Source organism: Oncorhynchus mykiss, chromosome 24 (assembly GCF_013265735.2).
Source record: "Oncorhynchus mykiss isolate Arlee chromosome 24, USDA_OmykA_1.1, whole genome shotgun sequence".
Lineage (NCBI taxonomy): Eukaryota > Metazoa > Chordata > Actinopteri > Salmoniformes > Salmonidae > Oncorhynchus > Oncorhynchus mykiss.
The window spans coordinates 26203215-26216201 of record NC_048588.1 but is presented as its reverse complement, the minus strand read 5'-3'; the positions used below and the strand labels follow the sequence as shown (position 1 = coordinate 26216201).

The window sequence follows — 12987 nt, the reverse complement described above, 5'->3', positions numbered from 1 at the left end:
TTTGGTGTGACCCCCCTTTGCCTTCAAAACAACATAAATTTGTCTATATACACTTGCACACAGTTTTTGAAGGAGCTCGGCAGGTAGTTAGGCCCAAACATCTTGGAGAACTAACCACATTTCCTCTGTGGACTTAGGCAGCCTCAGGTGCTTCTCTCTCTTCATGTAATCCCAGACAGACTTGATGATGTTGAGATCAGGGCTCTGTGTGGGCCATACCATCACTTCCAGGACTCCTTGTTCTTCTTTACGCTGAAGATAGTTCTTAATAACTTTCGCTGTATGTTTGGGGTCATTGTCATGCTGCAGAATAAATTTGGGGCCAATCAGATGCCTCCCTGGTGGTATTGCATGATGGATAAGTATCTGCCTGTACTTCTCAGCATTGAGGAGACCATTAATTCTGACCAAATCCCCAACTCCATTTGCAGAAATGCAGCCCCAAACTTGCAAGGAACCTCCACCATGCTTCACTGTTGCCTGCAGACACTCATTTGTGTACCCCTCTCCAGCCCTTCAGTGAACAAACTGCCTTCTGCTACAGCCGAATATTTCACATTTTGACTCATCAGTCCGATGCACCTGCTGCCATTTTCTGCACCCCAGTTCCTGTGTTTTCGTGCATAGTTGAGTCGCTTGGCCTCGTTTCCACATCGGAGGTATGGCTTTTTGGCCGCAAGACTTCCATGAAGGCCACTTCTGACCAGACTTCTCCGGACAGTAGATGGGTGTACCAGGGTCCCACTGTTTTCTGCCAATTCTGAGCTGATGGCACTGCTGGACATCTCCCGGTTGCAAAGGAAAGTAAGCACGATGTGTCTTTGATCTGCTGCAGTAAGTTTCCTTGGCCGACCACTGCTTCTACGGTCCTCAACGTTGCCTGTTTCTTTGTGCTTCTTCAAAAGAGCTTGGACATCTGGAACCCCTGTCTGCCTTGACATTTCTGCCTGGGAGAGACCTTGCTGATGCAGTATAACTACCTTGTGTCTTGTTGCTGTGCTCAGTCTTGCCAAGGTGTATGACTTTTGACAGTAAACTGTCTTCAGCAACCTCACCTTGTTAGCTGAGTTTGGCTGTTCCTCGCCCAGTTTTATAACTCCTACACAGCTGTTTCTGTTTCAGTTAATGATTGTTTCAACCTACATATTGAATTGATGATCATTAGCACCTGTTTGGTATAATTGTTTAATCATACACCTGACTATATGCCTACAAATCCCTGACTTTGTGCAAGTGTACCTACAAGAATTGATACTGTTTTGAAGGCAAACGGTGGTCACACCAAATATGGATTTGATTTAGATTTTTCTTCTGTTCACTCACTTTGCATTTACTCAATTGATAAATATAATCTATTAACATGTCTATTTTTGAGCGCATTCTTACTTACTTACTTACATTACAGCATGTTCACACCTGCCTAAAACTTTTGCACAGTACTGTATATAAATATATATTTATCCCCAAAATATATGGGGGACTGGAAATGATGTAGACAATTACATTGATGGAAGTGACAATCTATCCGCAATATTAAAGCTGATCCACCCCCTAAAAAAAACATTAAAAAATGTCAAACTTTTACTCCCTCACAGACGTACTCTCTCTCCCCCTATTGCTCTTATTGACTCTCTCTCCATCCCTGTTATTTGTTCTCCAGTTTGATGTGGATGAAAATACCTATTTCAAAAACATCCTCAACAGCATCAAGTTCAACATCAAGATGTCTGTCAAGAAGATCCACAAGCAGGTGGACAAGACTGCGTGAGTGATGCTTTCAACTGCTCCAGATGTTCAGTGTCACAATAACACAACTAAACACAACTACACACAGATTCAAAATGATATGCACCTCTTGACACAAAACATGACATTTTATGACAAGAGTAGTGATTGAAGATACCATAAGCTTGTCTTTTGTGTGACTGTTTAAAATGTGCTCCTAGGACAGAACTCAAAACTGATTTTGTGTCCAAACAAGCTGAAGCCCTCCACCCTGTACTGCCAAATCATGTCTTCCTCCTTTATCACAAATACACTCCTTTCATGATTCTTATCTCCCTCTGCAGAGAAAGCATGTCCTCATGCCTCCATCCGTGTACCCATCTCTCCGCTGCCGTAGGGCCATTTGTCTTTCCCACCAGAACAGGGGCAACTCTGAATTTCAAAGTTACACAAATCAATGTGTCTGGATTTAAAAAGATTATAATGAAGGGACTGTTTTCTTGTGCAGACAGGAACTCTCAATATTGGACAAAATATTGAATGATTTCACCTTAAAATATCTCAAGTTTTGAGATAAATTGCCTGTGACACTTGAGAAGGGTCTGTGTCTCTTGTTGTTTGAAGATGTTTAGTGAATGTAGGATTAATAAACCCCTGATTGACTGTTTCCCTCTCAGGTGGCTCCTTCCCCCTCAGGCCCTCAATGCCTACTATCTCCCAAACAAGAATCAAATGGGTGAGTCAGTGTGTGATCCCAATGCACATCAATGCTCTCAGTATATTCAAGATAACACACTCCCTTTTCTTCTTTCTGGTCCATCCATGTGATGAGGCACCCACACGCCCTAACCCACGTATTCTGCATTCACTTACTTACACCGGCCCCCCTCACTTTCCTCCGCCCCACACACACTTTGTCATCTCCTATCACTTTTCCACCAATGTTGGCCTCTATTGGTGTCTGCGTCTGCCTCGTGGATCAAATTTACCTCACAGAAAAATCAATGGTGAGTTACAGAGCAGGCAGCAGAGGACAGAGAGAGCCAGACAAACACAGCCATCAGCCACAAGAGCTCATTTTTTACCCTACCTCTCTCCCTCCCTCCTTTTCTCTCCCTCTATCTACCCGACTGTTTATCTTCTGCTATCATCTCTTTCTTTACTTGTAGTATTTCCCGCTGGAATCCTTCAGCCCACGCTGTACGACCCTGAGTTTCCACAGTGAGTACAACTGAATATTTCAAAGTCATTCAACTAATCAACTGCTAATCAAGACATTGATTGGTTGTTTCAAGTGCGTTAGTTAGTAGCCTACTACGCTGGAATAAAAGTCTGCACCCGCTGTACTGTAGTTGTCCAGGACAATCCCTATACACACCATTACTTTCCCCTCACATTACCTTTCGTATTCTACCTCCAAACCATTCTCCTCTCCCTTAATGATCACAACACAATCACTGCTATACTGCAACCCTGAACCCCCACAGCACGGTATTATTTATTCACATACTTATTCCATTATAAGTGATCACCACCACTCCACATAAACGATCGCTGCATCCACCCATGCATACTGATGAATGGAATATGATATTAGATGTGTGTGCGTGATCATGGTACCTTTCCCTGGAGTTATTACTGCAGTAGCCCTAACCTGCCATGAAGACTGAGGCTAGTCCAGCGCTGCTATCAGGCCCCAGGTAATGAAGCCTCACTCAGCCAGTTAGTTTATTCAGGTTTGGAGGGCAACTCTCAGCAGGGTATCGACGTCCTGTCAGAAAGTCATTTTCAGACTTGGTCATGTGGATAGCCGCAGGCCTCTGGCAGTCCCTGCATCGCATCAGTCTCCATCTGCATGGTCTGCCAGACTACACCCAGACTACAGACTACACCCACCCAGGTCAAGGAGAGGTGGCCAGAACGCTCCCTCTATTCAGTTATTAACAGAGTTAGGTATGATTTCAATGGGTCAGATTATGATTCATGTAACATTCTACTGTCCCCTTCAGGACAGGGGTTAGAACTGCAGGCTGATAAAAAGTTTCCGTTTGTGTTATTATAAATACATTAAGCTGTTGTCCTCATATGCTAAGTGATTAGTAGCTCATCCTCTCTCTCCCTCATCCCTCTAGATCTCTGAACTATGGAGGAATAGGAGCCATCATTGGTCATGAGCTGACACATGGATATGATGACTGGGGTGAGAGAACGCTTCTTTGTCTTACACGTGTCCTAGAAAAATGTTAAATCCAATGGGCCATGACCAGTAGTAGCCTAACAGTAGTAAAACTGTAATGTCAGTGTAATATCAGTTCTGAATAAGGGGTTCATGTCTTTTGTCCACATTGGTCATCCTAACTCAAGCCTCTTGCCCCCCATCTAAGTGGGTCGTCACTATCAGACCATGCTGCAAGGTATGGAAGTCCCGCCTCCCCTTAACCCAACCAATGAAATCAGTCAAATGACTTAAGAGAGTAAAAGGTTATAGCCAACAACTGTACCTTGCAGCATGGCTGAATAGTGACCACCATTCTAAATTATGTAATCTTTCTCTTAGGGGGCCAGTATGATCGCTATGGCAACCTGAAGCAGTGGTGGACGGAGGAGTCATACAAGAAGTTTCAGAAGAAAGCAGAGTGCATCGTCAAACTCTACGACAACTTCACGGTCTACAACCAGCGGGTGGGTGCATAGCATACCTTGTTACACTGCTTACTAGACACTCACACACACCTGTAATGGGAGTTGCAATGGTATCTTTCCCCTGTGTGTCTGTAGGTGAATGGCCGTCTGACTCTGGGGGAGAATATAGCAGATATGGGAGGCCTTAAACTGTCTTACTTTGTGAGTGAAATCATCCAATGGGCTGTGCTAGCTGTCAATCAATATTGATTACCATCTGTCAGGGCTCTATTCAATCAGCATCACGGAAGATCAGCTTTACAGCGTGATTTACATTTTAAAGAAATGTTCCTGCTCTAGCGAAGACTGCATTCACGGTAAACGCTGCATGTCGGCTCAATCGGAAATGACCTTAGCATTTATATAGCAGAATCCTCTTCAGTGTTACAGATTAAATAGAGCCCTCAATCACTATCTCTGTGGACTAATGACAAGCTACAGTATGTTTGTAAGCCCAGGTCTCAAATCTCATATATCTCTCTCTCCATCTATCTCTCCAATCCTCTGTTACACTCTCTCCCACTCTCCAGGCATATCAGAAGTGGATCAGAGAACATGGTCCAGAAAGACCTCTCCCTGGACTCAAGTACACACATGAACAACTACTCTTCATCGCCTTCGCACAGGTACACAAACAACTACGTACAGACTGTTGTTAGTCTTGGGAATCTTTTTATTTTTAGTTGGAGTAAAGATGATATTTTTTATGGTCTTTACTGCTGTCTCCTCTCTCCTATTAGAACTGGTGTATGAAGAGACGGTCTCAGTCCATATACCTGCAGTTACTGACTGACAAGCACGCACCAGAACATTACAGGTACATACACTTCCTCACTTTCCTGATGTGCATCAGCCTATCACAGGCCATACCTAATATGACTCCCCTCTCCGATTGGATCGTTCTCTCTCTATCCCCTCTACCTCTGCAGGGTGATTGGCAGCGTGTCCCAGTTTGATGAGTTTGCCCGAGTGTTCCACTGTCCAAAGGGTTCCCCCATGCACCCTGTCGACAAATGTTCTGTATGGTGACCCCTCAACACTGACCTCTGAACTTCACCACCCACCAACAACTAGAACTTACCTGTGACCTGAACTAAACTCTTCTAACCAACCTATCAGACATTATGTTCAGTTTCACTTTCACTTCCATCTCAATCCTGGGACTACCTTTTCCTATTATCACAGAATTTGCACGCAAATAATGTCATCACCACCAGGCAAAACCATGATCACTTCACTGTCTACTCATGTAGACATCCAGTGCTTGACTTGGGCAGGAGCTCCCCAGAGCAGAGTACCGGCACCTCAAATTTTCTACTGCTTGAGCTCCTGATTCTCTTATAGAATATTAGCTCAAAGTATTGTGGAGCTCTTACACCAACATGAGTACCTGCACCTATTTGAGTACCTGTACCTATTGAAAAGTCAAGCACTCATTTAAGCATATCATTTAATTATATATTTGTAGATATACATCTATTTTTTACAACAGATGTACTGTATCATGGGATTACCTTTTTGGTTTTGAGTTGTGTGATGTCAATTCATTATAATTATTTGAATCACTTTTGACAGTAGTCAAGTGTTATTAAATCCAATTTAATGCAACAGGTTCAGAGTTGGTGTTATCAAGAACTTTGTGTAGAAGGGATTGGGAATGGGGATTGTACTGCCTGAATGACAGTGGCCAGTATGGACTGTACTCACTGGGATCAGTGTGTTGCCAATGTTTTTGTGAGTCTTTTCTATGAGGTAAATAGTGGACACCGTGCTGCCATGCTGCCCTCAAGTGGCTGAACAAAGAAGTGGTCTCCACTGTGGAGTCCTTGTTCGTCTTGACTGTTGTTTCTTGTCTGGTCTTGGCCTTGTGGACATCATTGGAAGGGTGTTACTGTGAGTATGTGTGTGTTTGTACGGTTTTGAAGGTCCCTTTTCTAATGAGAGTGGAATCCATAGTGACCTTTTGCTCAGGATTTGTAGCTAAGTGTGTGTCCAGAGGCCAAAGTGCCAAAGAATAGTGATGGAACATCATGGATTAGTCCGTCTAAACCCTTAACCCCTCTACTCCTACCTTAGTGTACATCATGGTGAACTATGCTTCTCGATGCACCGGATACACAAAAATCCTCACAACCCCATGTCTCACTGTCACACCCTAGAGTATAGATTCTTTATCAAGAAGACTGTGTTTCTAAGATGGAAACATGGTCCTGTTGAACAACTTCATCTATCCTATTGGACAACTTCAACTGAGAGACATTTCGATTTGACATTATGGACTCGGAGCCCTTCCTATTGGATTATGTTAACTCCGGGTCCTTCCTTGATACAGCACATACTCTCGCTGATGAACTCTGATGAATGCCCCTGGCCTGGTCTGCATAGCCAAGAAGCTTTCAAAGGAAGGATCAATATGACTGATATTCCACAGTCATAACAAATCATCTACATGCTGTACACACAAACTGTGACTCCAGTCAAGTCAGAGAAAAAAAAGAAAATACATTTGTACAGTGATATAAAAAATATATTATAATTTTGTATAAAGAATCTAAAATTAAGAACAATCTATGTATAAGTTATAATTGTACAGTTCTTTTTCTGAAAACAGCATGTTCAAAACCAGCTTTACAGTTAAGACTGAGATAAAAGGATGACATCACACACAGTTCTCAGCATTCAGCTGCCATGTCATATATGTGGCTGCTATCTCATATATGTGGCTGCTATCTCATATATGTGGCTGCTATCTCATATATGTGGCTGCTATCTCATATATGTGGCTGCTATCTCATATATGTGGCTGCTATCTCATATATGTGGCTGCTGTCTCATATATGTGGCTGCTGTCTCATATACAGTGGGGCAAAAAAGTATTTAGTCAGCCACCAATTGTGCAGGTTCTCCCACTTAAAAAGATGAGAGAGGCCTGTAATTTTCATCATAGGTACACTTCAACCATGACAGACAAAATGAGAAAAAAAATCCAGAAAATCACATTGTAGGATTTTTTATGAATTTATTTGCAAATTATGGTGGAAAATAAGTATTTGGTCAATAACAAAAGTTTATCTCAATACTTTGTTATATACCCTTTGTTGGCAATGACAGGTCAAACGTGTTCTGTAAGCCTTCACAAGGTTTTCACACACTGTTGCTGGTATTTTGGCCCATTCCTCCATGCAGATCTCCTCTAGAGCAGTGATGTTTTGGGGCTGTTGCTGGGCAACATGGACTTTCAACTCCCTCCAAAGATTTTCTATGGGGTTGAGATCTGGAGATTGGCTAGGCCACTCCAGGACCTTGAAATGCTTCTTACGAAGCCACTCCTTCGTTGCCCGGGCGTTGTGTTTGGGATCATTGTCATGCTGAAAGACCCAGCCACGTTTCATCTTCAATGTCCTTGCAAATGGAAGGAGGTTTTCACTCAAAATCTCACGATACATGGCCCCATTCATTCTTTCCTTTACACGGATCAGTCGTCCTGGTGTTTCCACCCCCATGCTTCACAGTAGGTATGGTGTTCTTTGGATGCAACTCAGCATTCTTTGTCCTCCAAACACGACGAGTTGAGTTTTTACCAAAAAGTTATATTTTGGTTTCATCTGACCATATGACATTCTCCCAAACTTCTTCTGGATCATCCAAATGCTCTCTAGCAAACTTCAGACGGGCCTGGACATGTACTGGCTTAAGCAGGGGGACACGTCTGGCACTGCAGGATTTGATTCCCTGGCGGCGTAGTGTGTTACTGATGGTAGGCTTTGTTACTTTGGTCCCAGCTCTCTGCAGGTCATTCACTAGGTCCCCACCGTTCTTGTGACCATTTTGACCCCACGGGGTGAGATCTTGCGTGGAGTCCCAGATCGAGGGAGATTATCAGTGGTTTTGTATGTCTTCCATTTCCTAATAATTGCTCCCACAGTTGATTTCTTCAAACCAAGCTGCTTACCTATTGCAGATTCAGTCTTCCCAGCCTGGTGCAGGTCTACAATTTTGTTTCTGGTGTCCTTTGACAGCTCTTTCATCTTGGCCATAGTGGAGTTTGGAGTGTGACTGTTTGAGGTTGTGGACAGCTGTCTTTTATACTGATAACAAGTTCAAACAGGTGCCATTAATACAGGTAACGAGTAGAGGACAGAGGAGCCTCTTAAAGAAGAAGTTACAGGTCTGTGAGAGCCAGAAATCTTGCTTGTTTGTAGGTGACCAAATACTTATTTTCCACCATAATTTGCAAATAAATTCATTAAAAATCACACAATGTAATTTTCTGGATTTTTTTTTTCATTTTGTCTGTCATAGTTGAAGTGTACCTATGATGAAAATTACAGGCCTCTCTCATCTTTTTAAGTGGGAGAACATGCACAATTGGTGGCTGACTAAACACTTTTTTGCCCCACTGTATGTGGCTGCTATCTCATATATGTGGCTGCTCGTGCTCGCTCATATTTCTTGATGTTCAATGTTTTAAATAAATAAATGGGATCACTGTGAGGGGCTGGTTTCTTCATGTAACTTGGTCCAGTAGTTGTGTGTGTGTGTTAGTTGTGTGTATGTATGCACTATACAGTATGCACATCTTGTTGTGTGTGTAAGTGTGTTAGCGCATATGTCCCACCAGGTTTGTATCCACTTGCGATGCAAGCCAGCTTGCTCTTGGTCTCCCAGCATTGCATGGTGGATCTCCATCTCTCCCACTCTGGTGGTTCTGGAGGCCTGCTATCACACAGAGTCTGGAACATGACAAGAATAAAATAGAGAACTTATGTGTCTACGTCCGGAACCGCTCTCATCCCCTGTTCAGATACACATCCCCATAGCCACTGGGTAACTGTCTGTAAGACAACACCACTCTCTTTGACAAGACACAGAATAACCCCATTGAGACAAACACCTCAGGCAATTTTCATAAAGTGTCTGACAAAGTTATTTGGTTCACATAACTGTGCTTAACATTCCCACCAAGAGGTTTCAATAAGGTGTGTGCTTATAAAAATGCTCAGGGCAAAGTCGTGACCGTATTTCAAAAATATAAAATTGGATGGTTCCAGCCTTGATGATGTTTTTCCAGCTACAGTTCTGCACGTCTTTGTTAACTTTGGTGGAGGACTTTAAATCGCCATTACAAAGAGATTTTTGTACAGCAAATTTACTCAATACCTCCTTTTTATTAGAAATATCCTTCCCTGAAAAATGCGAATAGTCTGTGCCTGCAACAGAGAAAATTCTCAGGTCTTTAAACCCCCTCTAGAGAACCAAACATTTACCCGATAGTGCTTTTAGATCTAAGAGGCTTTCTCAGAGGGTGTGAGGACTTAAATATTTGATAAGTTAATGAATAGCTGTAATTCCTACTCCTACGGATTGGACAATTCTCTGAATTTCACAGGCAGTTAAGACATACTAGTCACTCAGTGATTTTAGCACTTCCTAGCACTCTAGAGTCTATCTTTCATTGAGTTTAATGGAGTCACTTTGGCAGAACTGTGGTAAAGAAGTACCACTGAAACACCAAACAAAGAATGCATTAAAAGCTGAGAGGACTGCAGACTCATGGCATTATAAGTGAGAGTTGATAAAGGGATACGAGAGGAAAGCACCTTTCTTTTGCATTTGCATGATGAACTGTGTGCACTCACTTTTTTGTTGTTGACTTTGTGTTTGACATTTTACTTCATTGTTAGGAGCTAGTAACATAAGCATTTCACTGCATCCCCTATAACATCTGCTAAAGTGTGTACGTGACCATCGAACTTTGACTTGATATATTAGACAGTGCTGTAGATACTTATATTTTCTGAGAGTTGCCCAGAGTGGCTCTGTTATCCAGGTGTTTCTTGAGCTGTGTCTTCTGATCTCTGAGACGGGCTTTCCGATTGGACACCACTTTCTCCAACTCAGACATCTTCTCCCGCAGCTCCCGATTTGCCCTGGAGACGTCAGCTGACCTAGATGACAAGTCCTCAAGAGCTTTTCTCAACTGAAGAGAAAGAGAGAGACACGTAAATAGAAGGGAAAGACAGAAATAAAGAGTGTTGAGAAAAGAGGCCGGATGATACTTCAGAGTTCTGACTGATGATGGAGTGTGAGAGAGAGTGCAGTACCTCTGAGATTTCTCTCTGTGACAGCCTCTTCACAGAGTCCCTCTCTATCCTTATCTGAAACTTTATAGATTCCAGATGCTCTGATCATCGACCAATCTCTGTTCTGGCCTCAGCCAACTCCGTCTCTCTGATAGACATGCAGAATTTAGACATAAATGTCACATTCATGCTAAGTAACCATGTACGCTTTCACATAATTAAACCACACTAAAATAAACCCCCACTATCCACATTAGTCCTAATTAGTTACCTCTGTGTGATGGTGTTCTGGGGTTGGTCTCTGGCTCGGTCTAGGTTGGCCTGCAGAGGGCCGTTGGCCAACACAACCTGCTCCAAACTCTGGGCTAGTTTCTTGTTGTCCAGCCTTGCCACATCCAGGGCCTTATGCAAGAGTTCCAGCTAGAGAATCAAATGTATCTTTGTAAACTACTATGACTATTAAAATCTAAGAGCTGTTTGTGGGTATATGTGTGTTGATGACTCATTAATGGATGTAGTTACCATTTAGTTTTTCTTTGAGCTTCTCCACCTCTGCCTGTAGCCTCTGAATCGCTCTCTGACCCTGCAGTCTGACAAATACATTGGTTGTTCAAACATACACCCATATATACATGCACAACAGACAGACAGACAGACAGACAGACAGACACACACCTACCCATCTCTCCTGAGTGAGGCTAGCTCCTGCTCTCGTCTCCCCACCTCCTTCTGTACAGACTCAGTGTTGTGTTGCAGACGGGAGTGGGAGGCCAAAATATTCTCCAGGGTCTGAGCCACACTGCCCCCACCATGACGAGACACACCTAGCCAGCCCTCCAGCTCACACAGCTACAGGACAAGCACAAAGAGCAGAATCAGGTAAGATAGTGCTGGGCTGGAACAAAAGCATGCATACACCCTGTAGCTCTCCAGGACCCAGGTTGGGTAACCATTTTACTAGCCCTTTGACCTTGTTCCCATGCTGCTCCTGCAGTTTGTCCAGTTGTCCCCTCAGGGTCTGGCTGTCCTTCAGAGCCTTGTCTCTCTGGCTGACACCACAGTCTCTGGCTATCTGTACTTTACTCATTTATATTTTTGACTACTTTACCTTCACTCCATATATTTTCCCTGACACATTTTGAAAGATTATCAAAAAAGAAAAATTGTCCTATTCACGCATTTATCAAGAGAACATCCCTGGTCATCCCTACTGCCTCTGATCTGGCAGACTCACTAAACACACATGCTTCATTTGTAAATTATATCCGAGTGTTGGAGTGTGCCCCTGGCTCTCCGTAAATTAAAGAAACAAGAAAATCATGGTTTGCTCAATATAAGGAATTTGAAATTATTTATACTTTTACTTTTGATACAAATGTATATTTTAGCAATTACATTTACTATTAATACTTAAGTATATTTAAACCAAATACTTTTAGACTTTTACTCAAGTAGTATTTTACTTTCACTTTTACTCAAGTATGACAATTGGGTACTTCTTCCATCACTGGTTTTATGTGTAAAGTCCTTACCTGTAGCTTCCCTTTCTCATAGGCCAGGTTGTTCTTACTGTCCGTCAGCTCCTTCAGCATCTGCTCCACCTGCTGCTGAGCAATTTGGGTAAAGAGGACACCATGAGTTGAGAGGTGAGGGGAAAGAGGAAATGAAAGAAAATAATAGAGAAAGTATGTTACATACAAACACACATTCACTATGGATGGACAGATTTAAAGTGATGTGACCCCAGTGTGTAGATACTGAATGGATCGCTCACCTGCTGGTGCTCCATGGCAGCCAGCTTTCCCATGAGCCTCCTGTTCTCTTCCTCCTGCTTCTGCAAGGTGGAGCTCAGAGTGCCTGCCTCAATCACACAGGATGCAAAGTTAAGAAGTTAAGAAAGCTATGGTCAGATTCAAACACGAAGTATGTTCACTGTTAGTGCTGAGGCCCTTTTCATAATGCTGAGGCCCTTTTCATAATGCTGAGGCCCTTTTCATAATGCTGAGGCCCTTTTCATAATGTGGAGACCCTTTTCATAATGCGGAGGCCCTTTTCATAATGTGGAGACCCTTTTCATAATGTGGAGGCCCTTTTCATAATGTGGAGGCCCTTTTCATAATGTGGAGGCCCTTTTCATAATGCTGAGGCCCTTTTCATAATGCGGAGGCCCTTTTCATAATGCTGAGGCCCTTTTCATAATGCGGAGACCCTTTTCATAATGCTGAGGCCCTTTTCATAATGCGGAGGCCCTTTTTATAATGCGGAGACCCTTTTCATAATGCTGAGGCCCTTTTCATAATGTGGAGACCCTTTTCATAATGCGGAGACCCTTTTTATAATGCTGAGGCCCTTTTCATAATGCTGAGGCCCTTTTCATAATGTGGAGACCCTTTTTATAATGCGGAGACCCTTTTCATAATGCTGAGGCCCTTTTCATAATGTGGAGACCCTTTTTATAATGCGGAGACCCTTTTCATAATGCTGAGGCCCTTTTCAT

The 12987-nt window shown here is 42.9% G+C and overlaps 1 protein-coding gene across 3 annotated transcripts in view; it reads left to right on the top strand.

Annotated features, from left to right (window-relative positions):
• Window positions 1-7310, top strand: part of LOC110503381 (endothelin-converting enzyme-like 1) — a 32519-nt gene extending 25209 nt beyond the window's left edge. For 2 of the 3 annotated variants that reach the window (XM_036961842.1, XM_036961841.1), the window contains exons 10-18: window positions 1661-1764; window positions 2403-2461; window positions 2895-2946; window positions 3858-3925; window positions 4283-4407; window positions 4504-4569; window positions 4938-5033; window positions 5148-5224; window positions 5337-7310. In XM_036961842.1, coding sequence (XP_036817737.1) covers window positions 1661-1764; window positions 2403-2461; window positions 2895-2946; window positions 3858-3925; window positions 4283-4407; window positions 4504-4569; window positions 4938-5033; window positions 5148-5224; window positions 5337-5436 — 747 coding nt within the window. In that variant the 3' untranslated portion in view covers window positions 5437-7310. The other variant, XM_036961844.1, reaches the window with a different exon arrangement.
• The last annotated feature ends 5677 nt before the right edge of the window (window positions 7311-12987 follow it).